Raw genomic sequence first — 15,073 nt, forward strand, 5'->3', positions numbered from 1 at the left:
TGGTGGGAGTTTTATTGTACCTTGTTGGTGACGTCACAGACACTAGCCAGTATATGGTCAAAATACATGCAACCCCACTCCTACCAGCACTCCAGGTAGCTGTGCCACTGTTAGCTGGGGGGGGGGGCGGATCATGTATTTCCAGCAATGACATATTGCGGTTTGAGAGCTGGGGAAATGCAATGTCACTAAAACAAAAGTGCTTCCTCAAATTAAGACATTTGTATTGTGTGCAACAAATCAATATTGTTCATAAAGGTTGCATAACAGCATCGAATGGGGTATGTTGCTTGTTCTCACTATTCTTGTCACAACCCTTATCTCAGTAGGTGCTTGGGACATACTATATTGCAGTCACACAACAGCAATGGATGTACTAACTGTGAAGGAAAAAAATCTGTGTTTCTGTGAAGAAAATCGAACGCAATTGGTTATTGCAACGACATTCCTGCAACAAAAGCACAGCCTCAAGGGAAACATCCCCACTTATCCCAACAATTGTGTGACCTATTTATCCTCCTAAAAATGCATTTGTCCTCCTGTTGCCCACCCCCACAAGCTGTGTAACCCCAGCACATACATCTCTCAAACAATGAAATATAAAGCCTTAGCATCAAGACAAGCCAATCTTCTTTTACTGGGGAGAGACGAAGAGCTCTAACTACACTCTTGATCAGAGATTGTGGGTCAGCTTTAATACTTTGGGAAACCTGGGTTTGTGAGATCCCCAGTCACTCCTTCATTCTCTGGCTGCGAGTTGTCTCCTACAAAGGTGGGTGGGCATCAAGCTTGAGAACATCTGCTTTGCTTTTCCCCTAGAACCCCAAGATCCACTAGCTGGACCGAAATACAAAACAGTGGCTGAGAGACAAGGAACAGAGATGCATATAGAATTGAGGAAGAGGGCACATCTGGGTGCACTTTAGGCTAGACATTTGTTTGCAGTGCTGAGCTGATGGGCCTTTCACACACATTCTGGGTATCCCCTCCAGCCTCAGATTTCTTTGTTATAGTGGACTAATTTAGGGGAAAGCTCCTATTGTTAAAAGAATTGGGAATCCAAAATCTTTGGTGATCTACTATGGATCACCCAGAGATCTATATTCTGCCCATCCCTGGTGTTGTTTTGGATTTGTTTGGAAGGAAGAGCCAGATAGAAATGTTGTTGTTGATACAGTGCTAGGAGCTCTGAAACAGATTTGTGTGGAGGAGGACAGCTTTGGAATCCATGCTACGATCCCTCATGCTCATCTACTCCTAATAATTAGCATTTCCAACAGGGGTGGGCTAGCTGCAGCCCTTCAGCTGTTGTTTAGCTCCCAGCTCCCACCAGCTGCCAGCCAGCCTGACAAATTTTCAGGGATGATGGGAGTTGGAGCCCATCCACATCTGGAGGGTCACAGATTCCTCAGCCCTGGTACTCAAGTTTGGAAGCAAAGAGGGCTTTTACAGATAATCCCTGATACAATAACCATTAACCCAAATGTCCTTTCTATCACTTCCTTGTGAGAGATTATTTTACTGTGTTTGTATCTGAACCTTTTGCTCCTATTTTCTGCTTGGTTTTCCAAAATATGTACCTTAAGCTACAACAACGCACTAGTTGAATGCTTAGCCAAGCAATCACCCAAGAGAACAGCAGGTTATCTGGTTATGAAGAGTTGAATGTCTGTAAGAATGGTAGTGGTAGTCAGCTGATGTTTACTCAGAATAGACCTATTTAAATTAATGAACATGACTAAATTGGGTCCATTAATCTCCACTTTGAATAAACCTTAGCTGACTACCATCCCGTGTCTTTATCTGCCAGGACAGAATGATGGAATTGAGGAAAGAATAAAATACAGCAGTGTGTCCTTCCGATGTTCTTCATTGGTTGTGGTGCGGAGAATCTAGCTGACTGAAGAAAAGAGCTTTGTGTGTTTTACTCTGTTTCCTTTTTCTAACAGTGCCAAGCCAACAGATTTTGACTTCCTAAAGATAATTGGCAAAGGTAGCTTTGGAAAAGTAAGTGGCCTAGTTTGGAAGAATTTTATTTATTTACTTTTATTACTGTGTCAATGACACTTGGCAACCACCATCCCATTTCTTTTCCCACTTTGCTTTCATACGCATGGCTTCTGGTCCTTTTGAAATGGTGCCCTAAATTTTAGCATTTGTACCAACAATGTGATTTTTCCCCTCCCCATGTGTTATGGCTGTTCCTGCTCTTTAGTCTGCTGCTCCCTTTTGCCATCTTAAAGTAAGGAGCTAGAATGCAATCTGGAGAACGGATCCTTCAAGGGACTCAGGGTGCCGAACCTAGTCCCCGCCTTTATCTTCTCAACCATCCTGTTAAGTGACCATCATGGCTTAGCAGGCATATGAACTGGAACTCCCTAATTCTTAGCCTGACATGCTCACTCACGGCATCTCAGTGATACCTTTAAAGGGTCCATTTTAATAATGAAAGTCGTATTAAGAAGTTTCAATGCCATTCTCTTTTCAATTTTACTTTTGTGCCTAAGGTAGGGAGCAGTTACTGTGTGCAATGGATTAATTAGTGATAAGCTGCTGCTGCTCTTGATTATTGGGAATCCAAAATATGTTCAGTTATGCATCGATTCACCCCAACACCAACATCAAATTGTTCCTAGGAATGGGGTCTGCTGATTGGCACAATGGAGGAAGCAAATTCTCCCTGCCCTGTACATTGTGCAGCTGCCAACTTGGCATGCCACTGTAATGTGAACATAAAACACTGACCAATTAGTTAAGGACATGAAAGCTGGACACTTCTTTTACCCCCTCGGTTTTTCAATCCCGCTTCAGGTCCTTTTGGCGAAACGCAAATCTGACGGGAGGTTCTATGCTGTGAAAGTTCTGCAGAAGAAATCTATTCTCAAGAAAAAAGAGGTATCATTTCAAAGGAATCTACTTGCACTTTCAACAAATGAGTTTTATTACTCTCTCCCCAGGCTCTGTATAACGTGCCCCTCTCTCTCTGTGTGCGTGAAAGATTCTATCTGTGTCTATATCTGCAGGAGCACAACTCTTAATAGCTCTTCAGGTGAATAATTTCTGGGCTTCGAAAGCTATTTTATACTTGCCATCTCCCTGGAGTCAGCTACATTAGTAAAAAAAAAAGTGTTTAAAATGCATTATAACGCTGTGACACTAGATGGCGCTGTGGAGTTCTGTCTTTCAGCAACGTTATTTCCCATTATGAGGTTTACAACGCGTTTTCCTGAAACTTTTTTTGCTTGTGTCTAGATCCAGCCTCTGTCCTAACCAAAAAACATGGTCTGCCATTGGTGAACTGCATCACATTGGTCTGAGGGCCAAACTGCACACAACGCTAAATGTGTCCCTTGTAGATGAATGAATTGTTCTTCTTTCTTTCTTTTAATCTATAAATTGCACTTGTGAGGGTCTCAGGGATGGAAAAAGAATCCATTTCAAATGGGTTTGTACACATAATTTGGCAGTCACAACCTGACTGTGCTTCATTGAGCTTCTGCTTATGTCTGAGCACCCATGCATTTATTTTTCTTTTTAAAGCCTGACTAATTATATGCAAAATTATACATACATTATGCTTGTAATATGCATGAGAGTCAGCCCTTGTAGAATAATAAGCATTTTCATACAGTTGTATGCATTGTTGTATGTATGTATTATAATGCAAATAATATACGAGAATATTTTGCATTTTTGTTGGAGCTAGCAAAACAACCCCCTCTCTTCTTGTTGAGATCAAAGAGTAAGGTAGGAATTAGAAAAATAAAATCGGTGTATAGAAGCTGAACATCAAGGTTTTCAGAAAATCCCATCCATGGCTCCAATTAGGACCCCAGCTCTCGCTCGAGGGGAGGGAGAGGGTGTAACCATTTTGTCCCATGCCAGAGATCCATTTAAAATTCCTCCTTCCCTTGAAGTTGCTGTAGCCTTTGCTAAAGACATTTATGTATATGTGTGTGACTGTAGTGAATTTAATTTTCAAACGAAACAAAACTTGATCTGTGAACTTAGCCCGCCCTCTCTCTCTCTCTCTCTCTCTCTCTCTCTCTCGGTTCTTCATAGCAAAATCACATAATGGCAGAACGCAATGTGCTCCTGAAGAATGTGAAACATCCTTTCCTTGTGGGGCTCCACTATTCCTTCCAGACCAAAGAGAAACTATACTTTGTACTGGACTATGTAAATGGAGGAGAGGTGAGTGAGTGTCAGTTTTTTGCATCACACAGAGCATTGGGTTCTGTCAGTGCTATCATTCTGGGCTTTACCTTCAACGTGAATAGGTGCAATATTAAAAGTCTTCCATATGATTCAGCATATGTTCAGTTCTAGTTATCATATTTAATACACCCCTGTGGTCTTCAACTTTTTCAAACTTAGGACTAATTATTTATTCATTCATTTAGACCATTTGTACACCACTCCTCAGCAAAAAAAAAAAAATCTTCCAAAGCATCTTACAAACAATTAAAACAAGGCAGTCCCTGCCGGCAGGCTTACAATCTTAACAAAACATGACAGACAAGGGAAAAGGGACAGTGAGGGATGTTAGAGAATTCCAACGAAAATGGAAACAGGTGAAGAAATTGCTTGTGGTCACTTATTCATCCCGTATCAGGAATGGAAATTGGTCTACTGAATGTGATCGATATTTATTGTTGTTCTTGCAAATGATACATCACTGATTGCATTCTCTCTCCCCCCCCCCATTTGCACTGAAATGAATGGTGTAGAACAACATAATGACAACATAATGTATGTAATTAATTACATAATTTATATAAGCTACGTAATTTCCCCAGCCCAGTCCATCCAGATGTCTTGTACCGCATCTCTGATGGGAAGAGTTGTGGTTCAAAACATCTGGAGGGCACCAGGTTGCTGTGTTCCTGAAATAGCCAAGGAGTGTGGAATAATGAAGCTGTTTTCTGAGAAAAGTGTGTCAAATCCAGATGACCCTGTTATAAGCAACCTGTTCAGTCTCTTGACTCAGGCATAGAAGTACTTACGGAATAAGTTTTCCCCGGCCTCAAATTCTCCCATCTTGGTTCATAGCTCTTCTTCCATTTGCAAAGAGAACGTTGCTTCTGTGAACCTCGAGCCCGATTCTATGCAGCTGAAATGGCCAGTGCGGTGGGCTACCTCCATTCACTGAACATCATCTACCGGTACAGTTTTTTTGCAATAACAGCAGGTAGCTTTAGTAAGATATATTAAGATGTTTCATAGGAAGCAATTTCAATAATGATGCTGCTGCTGCTGTGATACATTAAGGTTGGAGTGTTTTTTTTCCAGAATAGTGTTGCCTTTAAAGAAGATAAATTTTTAACTCTTCTTTTTTTTAAAAAAGAATAGTTTGGAATGTCAACCTCCCCACCCCCCCACCTCGGCCACTAAAGAGTTGATGAACTAGATTAGTAGCGGTCAAGAGGCAATCCTCCATATCACTAACCATTCCCTGTTTGTCCTAGTGTGTTTCTTTCCCACCCCAGAGCCACTTAACAGGGGGGTGGGAAACCTATACCCCTCCTGTTGTTGGACTACAGCTCCCATTATTCCTGGCCACTGGCCATGTTGGCATGGGCTGATGGGAGCTGGAGTCTTACACAGCAGTGCAATATTCCATCACTTTTTTTATCGGCCCCTTCAAGGTTAGAAGAGTAGCAGGATGTCTGCACTAAAAAGTGTGGCATAATGACCAAACATTGTGCCAATGAACAGATGATCTAGAAACGCTAGAAAATAAAGCAAGTGTATAAGAGAACCGATTTCATTGGGTTGTGAAAGGTAGCTCTGGAGACTTTTTGGAATTTGCAAGGTGTAATTCTTTTAACAGATACATCTAAGCACTTGAAGCTGGTTAGGAGGATTCCCTGAAATCCCACCAGATTTTAATCACCATATTCCCACCTCCCTTATTCTCTTTCCTCCTTTCTTTAGGGACTTGAAACCTGAAAATATTCTCTTGGATTGTCAGGTATGTATTTACGGATCCTTGCAAATCACTGTGTGATCTACTTCAGTTGTTATTTGTTGATAGGAAAAGTTTTGTAATTAAACTGGGACAACCAAGTCAAATAGGAACGCAAAAGTAGCAAAAGATGGAATACAACTTCCTAAGGAGCTCAATATTTCTCCTTTTTCTTTTAGGGCCATGTTGTACTGACTGATTTTGGACTTTGCAAAGAAGGAATGGAGCCAGAGGAAACAACATCTACTTTCTGCGGCACCCCAGAGGTATCATTATGAAAATAAGTCTATGTGTTTCAATAGGTGATTTTGTATCTGCTTTGACTTTTCCAAGGAACTGAGCACCGCCACTGAAAATGGACTGTGCCAGCTGGGTAGGCTTTTTAGTCCTGTAGGCTTACGTGGAGTAGTCCCTACTGATGTTGTTGTACCATGGCACACATTGCCATTCTCTATATCTGGGATCGTGAAACTAGCGGTCATGGGCATTGTGGTACTATCAGACACCCCTTGGTGCCTGCCAAAGCCCTCTGCCCCTCTCAAGTTGTGATTTATTTATTTTTAATTCAGGTTAGGTGTTCGTTCTTTTTTTCTTTTTTTAGAATAAGTGACAGTAGGATTGATGGAAAATGAAATGCAAGTAACAGCCAGATACCCATGCTCTTATGGGACCCACATGGAGATGCATTGCCTGTTTTCTGCTTGCCCATTTGTTTTGCCTGATTTTTTTGTGGGGGGTGTTGCAGGATGTTTTGACTGCTTTGGTTTTTTGGGGGTTGGCTATTTGTTGGAAGGTGCTTTTTGTTTTGTTGCTGCCTGGTTGTTTTTTTTAAATCTGTGTTTGTTTTGGAGTGTGGGTGGATGTTTTGCTTATTGTTTGCCCTTTTTCCATATGTGAAATGGGTATTCTGTGGTGCCCATGACACTTACTTACATTTCTGAATGTGCTACCTGGCCCCCAAAAGTTGGGAACATCTGCTCTAAATCTAAAACAAACAACAGTCAAAATACTGAATCTGAAGCTGCAAATTGATCCCCTTCTCTTCTCTGCCAGTTGTGTGAACTCTGTAGGGACAGTGGACCTCATGAGCTGAAGTAACTTATAATTCTTTTAGGAGGAGCTGAAAATGTCAAAACTATGAATTTAGGCCTGAATTGGAGGTGTGAGGCTATGCTCCTATTCAAAACATGCTGAGTAATCTGGTAACAAGCCACGGTAAAAACAAAAAACGGTTGTTAAACTTAACTTGAAACTGGATGGGTTGAATTTCTCCTATCCTTTTTCCTCCCCACCCCGTACTCCAGTGAGAATTTAGAAGCATTATACTTTATGACAGGAGTACGGAACTTGTGGCCCTACAAATGTTGTTGGACTCCCATCAACCCCAGCCAGCATGGCCAATGGACAGGGATGGTGGGAGTCGTATGTTTTCATACGACAACACAGGGCAACAGTCTGTCACATAAATAAGCTTGAATCCTCCAGATGTTGCTGGACTACCAATCAAGGATACCTATGTGATGCTGTGGTCTAAAGCACTGAGCCTCTTGGGCTTGCTGATCGGAAGGTCGGCGGTTCAAATCCCTGTGATGGGGTGAGCTCCCGTTGCTCTGTCCCAGCTCCTGCCAACCTAGCAGTTTGAAAGCACATCAGTGCAAGTTGATAAATAGGTACCGCTGTGGCGGGAAGGTAAATGGCATTTCTGTGTGCTCTGGCTTCTGTCACGGTGTTCCATTGCTCCAGAAGCAGTTTAGTCCTACTGGCCACATGACCCGGAAAGCTGTCTGTGGATAAACACCGGCTCCCTTGGCCTGAAAGCGAGATGAGCGCCGCAACCCCATAGTCACCTTTGACTCAGCTTAACCATCCAGGGGTCCTCTACCTTTTTCACCTTACCTATGTGGCTTCTGGAAAGTTACAGGGACACTTTGTGGTGGTGTGCTCTGTTTTTAAATATTCTTGTCCTTTCACAGTATTTGGCTCCAGAAGTGCTGAAGAAACAGCCCTATGACAGAACTGTAGACTGGTGGTGCCTTGGAGCTGTTCTCTACGAAATGTTGTTTGGTTTGGTGAGCTTTCAAAAACTGACGTTGCTTTTGCAGGCAACAGTTCAAGTGCTGAAAGTGGTTTGAAAGAGAATCCTAAGCTGTGGGCAAGCTGATTTAGACCACAGGCAACAGTGGGACAAACGGTTTTTACAGGTGTTTGGAGTAATAGAAAAAGCTGCCATCCTGTTTAACCAGATGCAAAAAGCAGAGGCATTTATACCCATTTACAATGATCCCTCATTCAAGCCACTTTCAGCTCTCTGGAAAGAAGTCCCACCCCACCCCAGCCTCTTTAATAATGCTATAATCCAGAAGCATTCAATGAAGCTGAATGTTGGGGAGACACAGGAAGCACAGAAACAACAAAGTTTGAAAATGGAATTTGCTACCACAAGGTGTGGCGATGGTCACCAACTTGGACAGCTTGAAAAGGGACTTAGACAAATTCACAGGCGATAAGGCTTCTGATGGCTACTGGTTATGGTGGCTACATTGCCTCCAGTATCAGATGCAATATGTTGTTTTTTGGTCATGTCCGACTCTTCATGACCCCATAGGTGCAATATGCCTGCCTCTAAATACTATTTGCTGTGAATCACACGTGAGAGAGGGCTATTGCAATCATGTCATCCTTGCAAGCTTCCCTTAGGCACTTGTGGGAACAGAACACTGGACTTTGATCCAGCAGAAGTTTGCCATATGCTAACTCACACTAGTCTTACACTATTGACATGAGCCTGGCTCCTCCTTACTCCTCTGTGCCAGTGGAATTAGCTTAGTACAAGCATAGCCCAGGCATAGCTGTGTTCTGGATACAAAAGTTGACCGTTCAGCAGCTGCTGACACTGCCCTGTATCTGACTGTTGATTTGTGTTTGTAGCAATCTGTTGCAAACAGTGTCACAAATTGGTGCACCATATATGAACCGTAAGTATCTGATTCCCAGCTGTGTTGGCTACCTTTTGCTTGAGTGTAGGTTAGACTGAGGTTGCGTTAATAAAACAGGGCAAGCTGTGGACTGCATGCTTAGTCATTGCTAAGCAACTGATGATTTATCTGAAACATTCCACAGTAGTATATGAAACAAAAATTTAAGAAGCACTATCCCCTCCGTTTCTTAGCTCTCCTGTTGAACTGTAGAAAAAAACAACTAGCATGAATTTGATGTCTCTGCAATATTGCAATGCATGCTTATGCAACTTGACTTTTCTCCTTCTCCTTCTCCCCTCCCACTTCTCTCCTATCAGCCTCCGTTTTACAGCCGGGATGTGTCTCAGATGTATGATAATATTCTGCACAAGCCACTTCAGATTCAAGGAACCAAGACCATAGCAGCTTGTGATATCCTGCAGGGACTTCTCCATAAAGATCAGAAGAAGAGGCTGGGAGCCAAGACAGACTTTGTACGTTTAGAGCGCTAGTCACCATTACTCATTCCTTGCTTTCACTAAGAATTTCATCCTTCCCCGAGAGAGCAATATTTCAACACCTGTTGAAACACCTGCAGCCTCCCATTTTCTGTGTCAGTTATTGGCTGACCTGCGCTGTCCCCTGTCATCTTTGCTGCTCTCTTGTCAGGTTGTCTCCACCTCCTTCACTTTTGTCCTTCTGCCTTGCATTGATTGCAAAACCCCTAAGATGTGACCATGTCATTTCTACATTTTAGGGGACTAGAGACTCTGCTGCTGCTGTGTAATCAATGTTTCATATTAGCAGCTAGCAGTGGGTGAATCTGTCAGTCTTGGTTTCTCTCAGTTTCTCATTTTCCATCATTAAGTTCAGTCTTTCACATCAGTTTACATTTTTAAAAAAAAGCCATCATGAAAATTAATTGGCATTTTAGCATGAATTTCTCCTAACACATTTTTATGGAATTTCTCCTAATATTTTTGCAAACTAAAATGCATTTTGTATCTTGCTTTCCTTAATATAAGCATTTTTATGGACGCTTTGCCCTAGTATATGCATATTTTGCACACATTCTTTGGCTGGAGAACTGCACTGCAAAATTTGTAGAAGTGCGAATTCTTTGGGTGCATTGGAAAGGGTGAATGAAATAGGTTCACCTTTGAATGTAAACTGAAATGAAATTCTTTTCCCATTCCTGTTAGCAGCAGTGATAATAACTCCAAGGGTTCCTCCAGACTGGTATTTTTTAAAAATGTGGATGTATTCTGCAACATGCCATGGGCACAATAACGGTATATTAGTGGTGGATTTATACAGACTCGTTCACATATCATTCTGCTATATTAGTTGATTTGCAGGGTTCCGCCAATGCTACCCTATTATTGCTATCTGGAAGGGCACTATTGTACGTTGGTGCAGCAAAAGTGGGACCAAAAACATGGGGACATTTTATACCACAGCAGGTATTTGAGATATGCACTGATTGAAAATGAAGCAATGAGTGATATTCAACTAAGTTTTACTTACAGCAGACCCACTGAAATGAGTGAACATGGCTAAGTTATGCCCGTTAATTTCAATGGGTCTACTCTGAGTAAAAACTTAGCTGAATACCCCCCAGTATGTACACACCAAAGCTTTTGAAAGCAGGACCACGTATAACTGCCCTGATACCATCATGAGCACAAATCATCATGAATGCACCATAAAAAGGATGTCTGGGGAAACCCAAGGACGAGTAGAAGCAGTATGGGGATAAGATCAGAACAGGCAACACATTCAGTACAGAGGGCTTTACACATTCAGTACAGAGGCTTTCAGTACAGTATTTAATTAGCTGCTAGTGATCGCTTTCATTGCATACTATGATACTTGAAAATATGTCGACATTTTCGTATGCATTTCTTGGCATAGTTGCTTTGCCCACCATGCAGCATGATTTTGTACGTTGGTGCTGCTGCTTTCTCTTAATTAATGTACTGTTTTTGGAAATTATATGCATGCAAATGCATATTGCTGACTGTGTTTACAGAAAGCTGTGTTCACCCGCGCTCTGCAGGAGGGAAGTGCTTAAGAGATCTCAGATGAGCTGAGAGATGGCCATGGTGGTGCTGTTTATTTGAGGTGGGGGGGGGATGCATGGAAATTTAAACGTACAGGTTTTTGTGAGTGAATGTGCCCAACATTTAAGTTCTAAGAATTTATGGCTTACTCTGGAGTGACATCCATTTTCTTCACAGCTTGAGATAAAGAACCATGTGTTCTTCAGTCCAATAAACTGGGACGACTTGTACAGTAAGAGGATCACACCTCCATTTGACCCTAAAGTGGTAAGTGGAAAGTTTTCTATTTCTTAACGATGAATAGAGACTGGGCATTATTTATTTTGAACTGTTTTATCCCGCTTTTCAGGAGAAAATGCTTCTAGAGCAGCTTACAGATAGCAAGGGGTAAGACAGTCCCTGCCATCAAGCCTGCAGTCTAAAAAGACACAAGGGGGAAATGGATGGGGTAGCAAGGTAGCAAGTTCAGGCACTGCTTCTTATTGTAATAACCAGCTGGAATGGAACAATTTGGATAGGATGAGCCAAGAGTTGCTAGTATTTTCAGTGGAGCCAATGGAGAGCCCTTGTAGTCCCATATTCCCCTTTCCTAGAGCCTAATGGAATTCCGCAGCTGGGGAAGGATCCTGATGGAATGTTAAGAAATGCTTAAAGAGATCACCTGCTCCCTCTTCTTTTAGGATTTCTGGGGCAAGATCATACAATCCAAGTCAAGGTAACTTGTGGTCCTTCAGATGTTGCTGGACTCTAAATCCCACCATCTTTGTCCATTGGCCATGCTCATTGGAGCCAGGGGGAGCCGGCATGCAACAACATCTGGAATGCCACAGGTTCCTCATGCCTGATATAACTGGTCAGGGAGCTTCCTGACTTCATAGGACTGTAGAGTTGGAGGGGATTCTGATGGTCATCTAGTACAACCACTTGTGATTCAGGAATCAGAGCTAAGCTTGCAATATGCTGGCCAAGTCCAAGCATCATAGCCATGTGTTGGTCATTGGGGTTGCATAATATCATTTGCCTCTCAACCAGGGTTGGAAATGGTATCCAGTTCTGGTTTAGAAGAGCCATAGTTTGCTCAGGCTTGACATAACATTACATAACAATTGCCCTCGTGTCCTGTCTGTGGGCTTTCAGCAGGTATCTGGTTGGCCAAAGTGGAAAATACAATGCTGGACTTGACAGGCCTTTGGTCTGATCCAGCAGGGATCTTCCTATGTTACCATCTCCTCTGTCATTGGTAATAATAAAAACAGTATTAGTATTGCTGTCATAAGCTGAGGCTTGCAGAATAGAGAAAAAATAACTTGCTGTTCCTTTTCAAGGCTGGTCCTGCTGATCTACGGCATTTTGACCCAGAATTTACTCAGGAAGCAGTCTCCAGCTCCATCATCCGTACCCCCGACTTTGCTACCAGTAGTTGCAGTGCAACAGATGCTTTTTTGGGATTTTCTTATGCACCAAATGATGAAGACTAAAGCAACCTATGTCAACAAGGCTTGAGAAACCCAGTTTTTGCTCTCCATTTAAACAGAGAGGAAGCCACTACCCTCTGACTAATCTTCTAACTGGAACAGAACCAAGCTTTCCTTCCATGACATATAAGACCTCATAATGTGAATGCTCCTCTAAAGGAGGAAATGTTGATTATTCTAGCTAGAATTGTTTTATTTGTACAAACTTGAACACATTTAATGATACAATCTCGTGCCAAAATTGATGTCCTCTACGAGAATGCAGGCTAACCTCTGTTTGAATTGCCACCCAAGGTATTCTGGATAACCAGCTGTTCTGGGCTCAGTGGGTTTATAGTAGGTACACTACCTGTTCAGATATTTTGTCACCTTAGTTTGTGGTTCACCTCGATTGGGTCCATGTTCTGGCTACATACTCTTAGGGAGTAGCCAATGTAGTTCATATGTTGTTGGACTACAGTTCCCATTAACTCCAAGCTGTGGACATGCGAGCAGGGGATGATGGGAGTTGTAGTCCAACAACATTGGCTGCTACAGGGGATTCTTAGAAAAGACCTTTGGAACTATCCAGAGAATCCAGGAATCCCCTCCCCAATTCCTTGTAGCTGGTCCTTTTACAGCTTTTGCACAGAACTGTGTATTTCCAAATTGATTGCCTCTGGGGCTTTCTTTCTTTCTTTTTTCCTTTCAGTATTATGAACCACAGGTGATGCCACCTACAATTTGCATGCATGTTTCTTTTCACAGCTGAAAGCATTGCTCTCCAGCTAAATGGCACTGATGGGAGCAACTCTATCGCACCACACCTGTGCTAGATATAGTGATTTGTGATTTTAACTTGGAAATGTTGATAGCACACTGCTTACATTTTTAGTAATTGTATTTATTTCCCCCTATTTTATCTGGAAGGTGTGTAGTGATAAGCATCTGGTCATAACTACCTCTTTACTGCATAGATAGAGAACAGCCAATGGATTTTCTTTTTACAAAGATAAAGTAAGGAAAAATATAGGTCTGTTTTTCTTAAAAGACCTGCCTATTAAGAACTCCTGAGCAGAGATTAATTGTACCAATGTGTGATCTTTTATTTACAAAACTGAGAGCTGGTGCAACTATAGCTGCCACAGGGAGTAGTGTCATGACCCCCAGTTTATACAAAATTGTTACCTGTCCCAGGATGTTTCTATGGAAACCTTTAATCATTGATGTCTTAGTCAAAATCATTTAGAATTATATATTCTTGTTATGCTGGTAAGGGATCTTCCTACAAAACATGGATATAAAGGTATTGGATTAAGTAACAAAGCAGGCTGATTCTGGAAATAAATTTCCCCTGCTACCAGCTAAAGGTAAAACACATCCACCCTGATGAATTATGAAGGTGGGATGTGTTGAGGTGACTAGAATGGGCTGCCAGTATACATATAAGCACAAGTGTGAATGTCATTGCCAACCTGAAATAATGCAGAATGATAATTTTTATTTTGCTATTTAAAACAGCACAAGGATCAAGGTGCAAACTTGGGGTGTGGAGGATTCAACTGTGATAATATATACTACAGAAATAACTGCCAGTTTTGGTGCCTTTGTACCTCTTAAACATCTGCCTTTAAAAACAAAACACTATGTCCATGTTTAGCTTGAAAAGCATCCACCATCTCTGTGCATTTTAATTTTTAGACACTATGGATGTTTAGATATGTGTTAAGAAATGTGTCTAGTGTCCAAGCTTGCTGTGGAATTTTCTTTTTGCTTGCTTGCTTGCGTTTGTTGTCAAGGCTATGGTGGGGGGAAATATAATAGTGCTTGCATGACTGCTCCTCTTTGAGTGTTGTGGATATGCTGATATAACTCCATAATCATGTTGAAAGATCTCTTCCTAACCCCAGTTTTTATTTTGTTGCGTATTTAAGAGTTTAATAAATAAAATAATATATTTTAAAGCAAACTGTTGCATGACTGATAAAAAACACAGTGGGGTTTTTTATGGTAATGTTTAGGTGGCTGTGTAAAAAGTAACCATATTTTTCTGTCCTTTTTAACATCTGTCCAAGATCTTAAGTACTAAATGCAAACCAGACAGTAAAGGGAACAACAAGGTTCCTTAATACTCACCATTTAACTGTGTACACATCAGCCTAGCTAAGTTACCTTTCCCTACACTGGAATTTCAACCCCCGCTCACAGACTTAATGAATATTTCTGGGAGTCTCAGCAAAGCACTTAATAAACTTTTTTGGTATTCTACAAACTGAAGCACATTGCTTGTTTTTAGTAAGCATAGTCTTGCCTTACTAATGTGACGTATCTGCTTTTTCTTTAACAGCTGCAAAATAATATTTGCCTCATTGTACGGAAGCAAACATCGCTTCCCTTTCACTCTTAATGCTACCTGATGAAACCCTTAGGAGCACACATCTGATAAACTGACCAATAAATAAATAAATATACAAGCAGGGAAGCAGATACTAGTGATAATTGTTATGTACTGAAGTTCTCACCCTGGGCCAGCAGGGGGATACTGTAGATAGTTTTCACTCAGGTCCACGTCAGTTATTTTAGGCGGGAAACCCTGGGTTGTTGTTGCTACAATGTTGACAGCTGGCTGCC

The 15,073-nt window shown here is 41.6% G+C and overlaps 1 protein-coding gene across 11 annotated transcripts in view; it reads left to right on the top strand.

Annotated features, from left to right (window-relative positions):
* The window catches only part of SGK2 (serum/glucocorticoid regulated kinase 2), a 33,763-nt gene extending 19,432 nt beyond the window's left edge, over positions 1-14,331 (top strand). For all 11 annotated transcript variants that reach the window (XM_053394003.1, XM_053394005.1, XM_053394010.1 and 8 more), the window contains 10 exons: positions 1,950-2,007; positions 2,812-2,895; positions 4,063-4,194; positions 5,053-5,165; positions 5,938-5,974; positions 6,148-6,234; positions 7,942-8,037; positions 9,264-9,419; positions 11,166-11,255; positions 12,314-14,331. In XM_053394003.1, the coding sequence (XP_053249978.1) occupies positions 1,950-2,007; positions 2,812-2,895; positions 4,063-4,194; positions 5,053-5,165; positions 5,938-5,974; positions 6,148-6,234; positions 7,942-8,037; positions 9,264-9,419; positions 11,166-11,255; positions 12,314-12,466 (1,006 nt within the window). In that variant the 3' untranslated portion in view covers positions 12,467-14,331. The remainder of the gene's footprint in view (positions 1-1,949; positions 2,008-2,811; positions 2,896-4,062; positions 4,195-5,052; positions 5,166-5,937; positions 5,975-6,147; positions 6,235-7,941; positions 8,038-9,263; positions 9,420-11,165; positions 11,256-12,313) is intronic.
* The last annotated feature ends 742 nt before the right edge of the window (positions 14,332-15,073 follow it).

Source organism: Podarcis raffonei, chromosome 6 (genome assembly GCF_027172205.1).
Source record: "Podarcis raffonei isolate rPodRaf1 chromosome 6, rPodRaf1.pri, whole genome shotgun sequence".
Taxonomy (NCBI): Eukaryota; Metazoa; Chordata; class Lepidosauria; order Squamata; family Lacertidae; genus Podarcis; species Podarcis raffonei.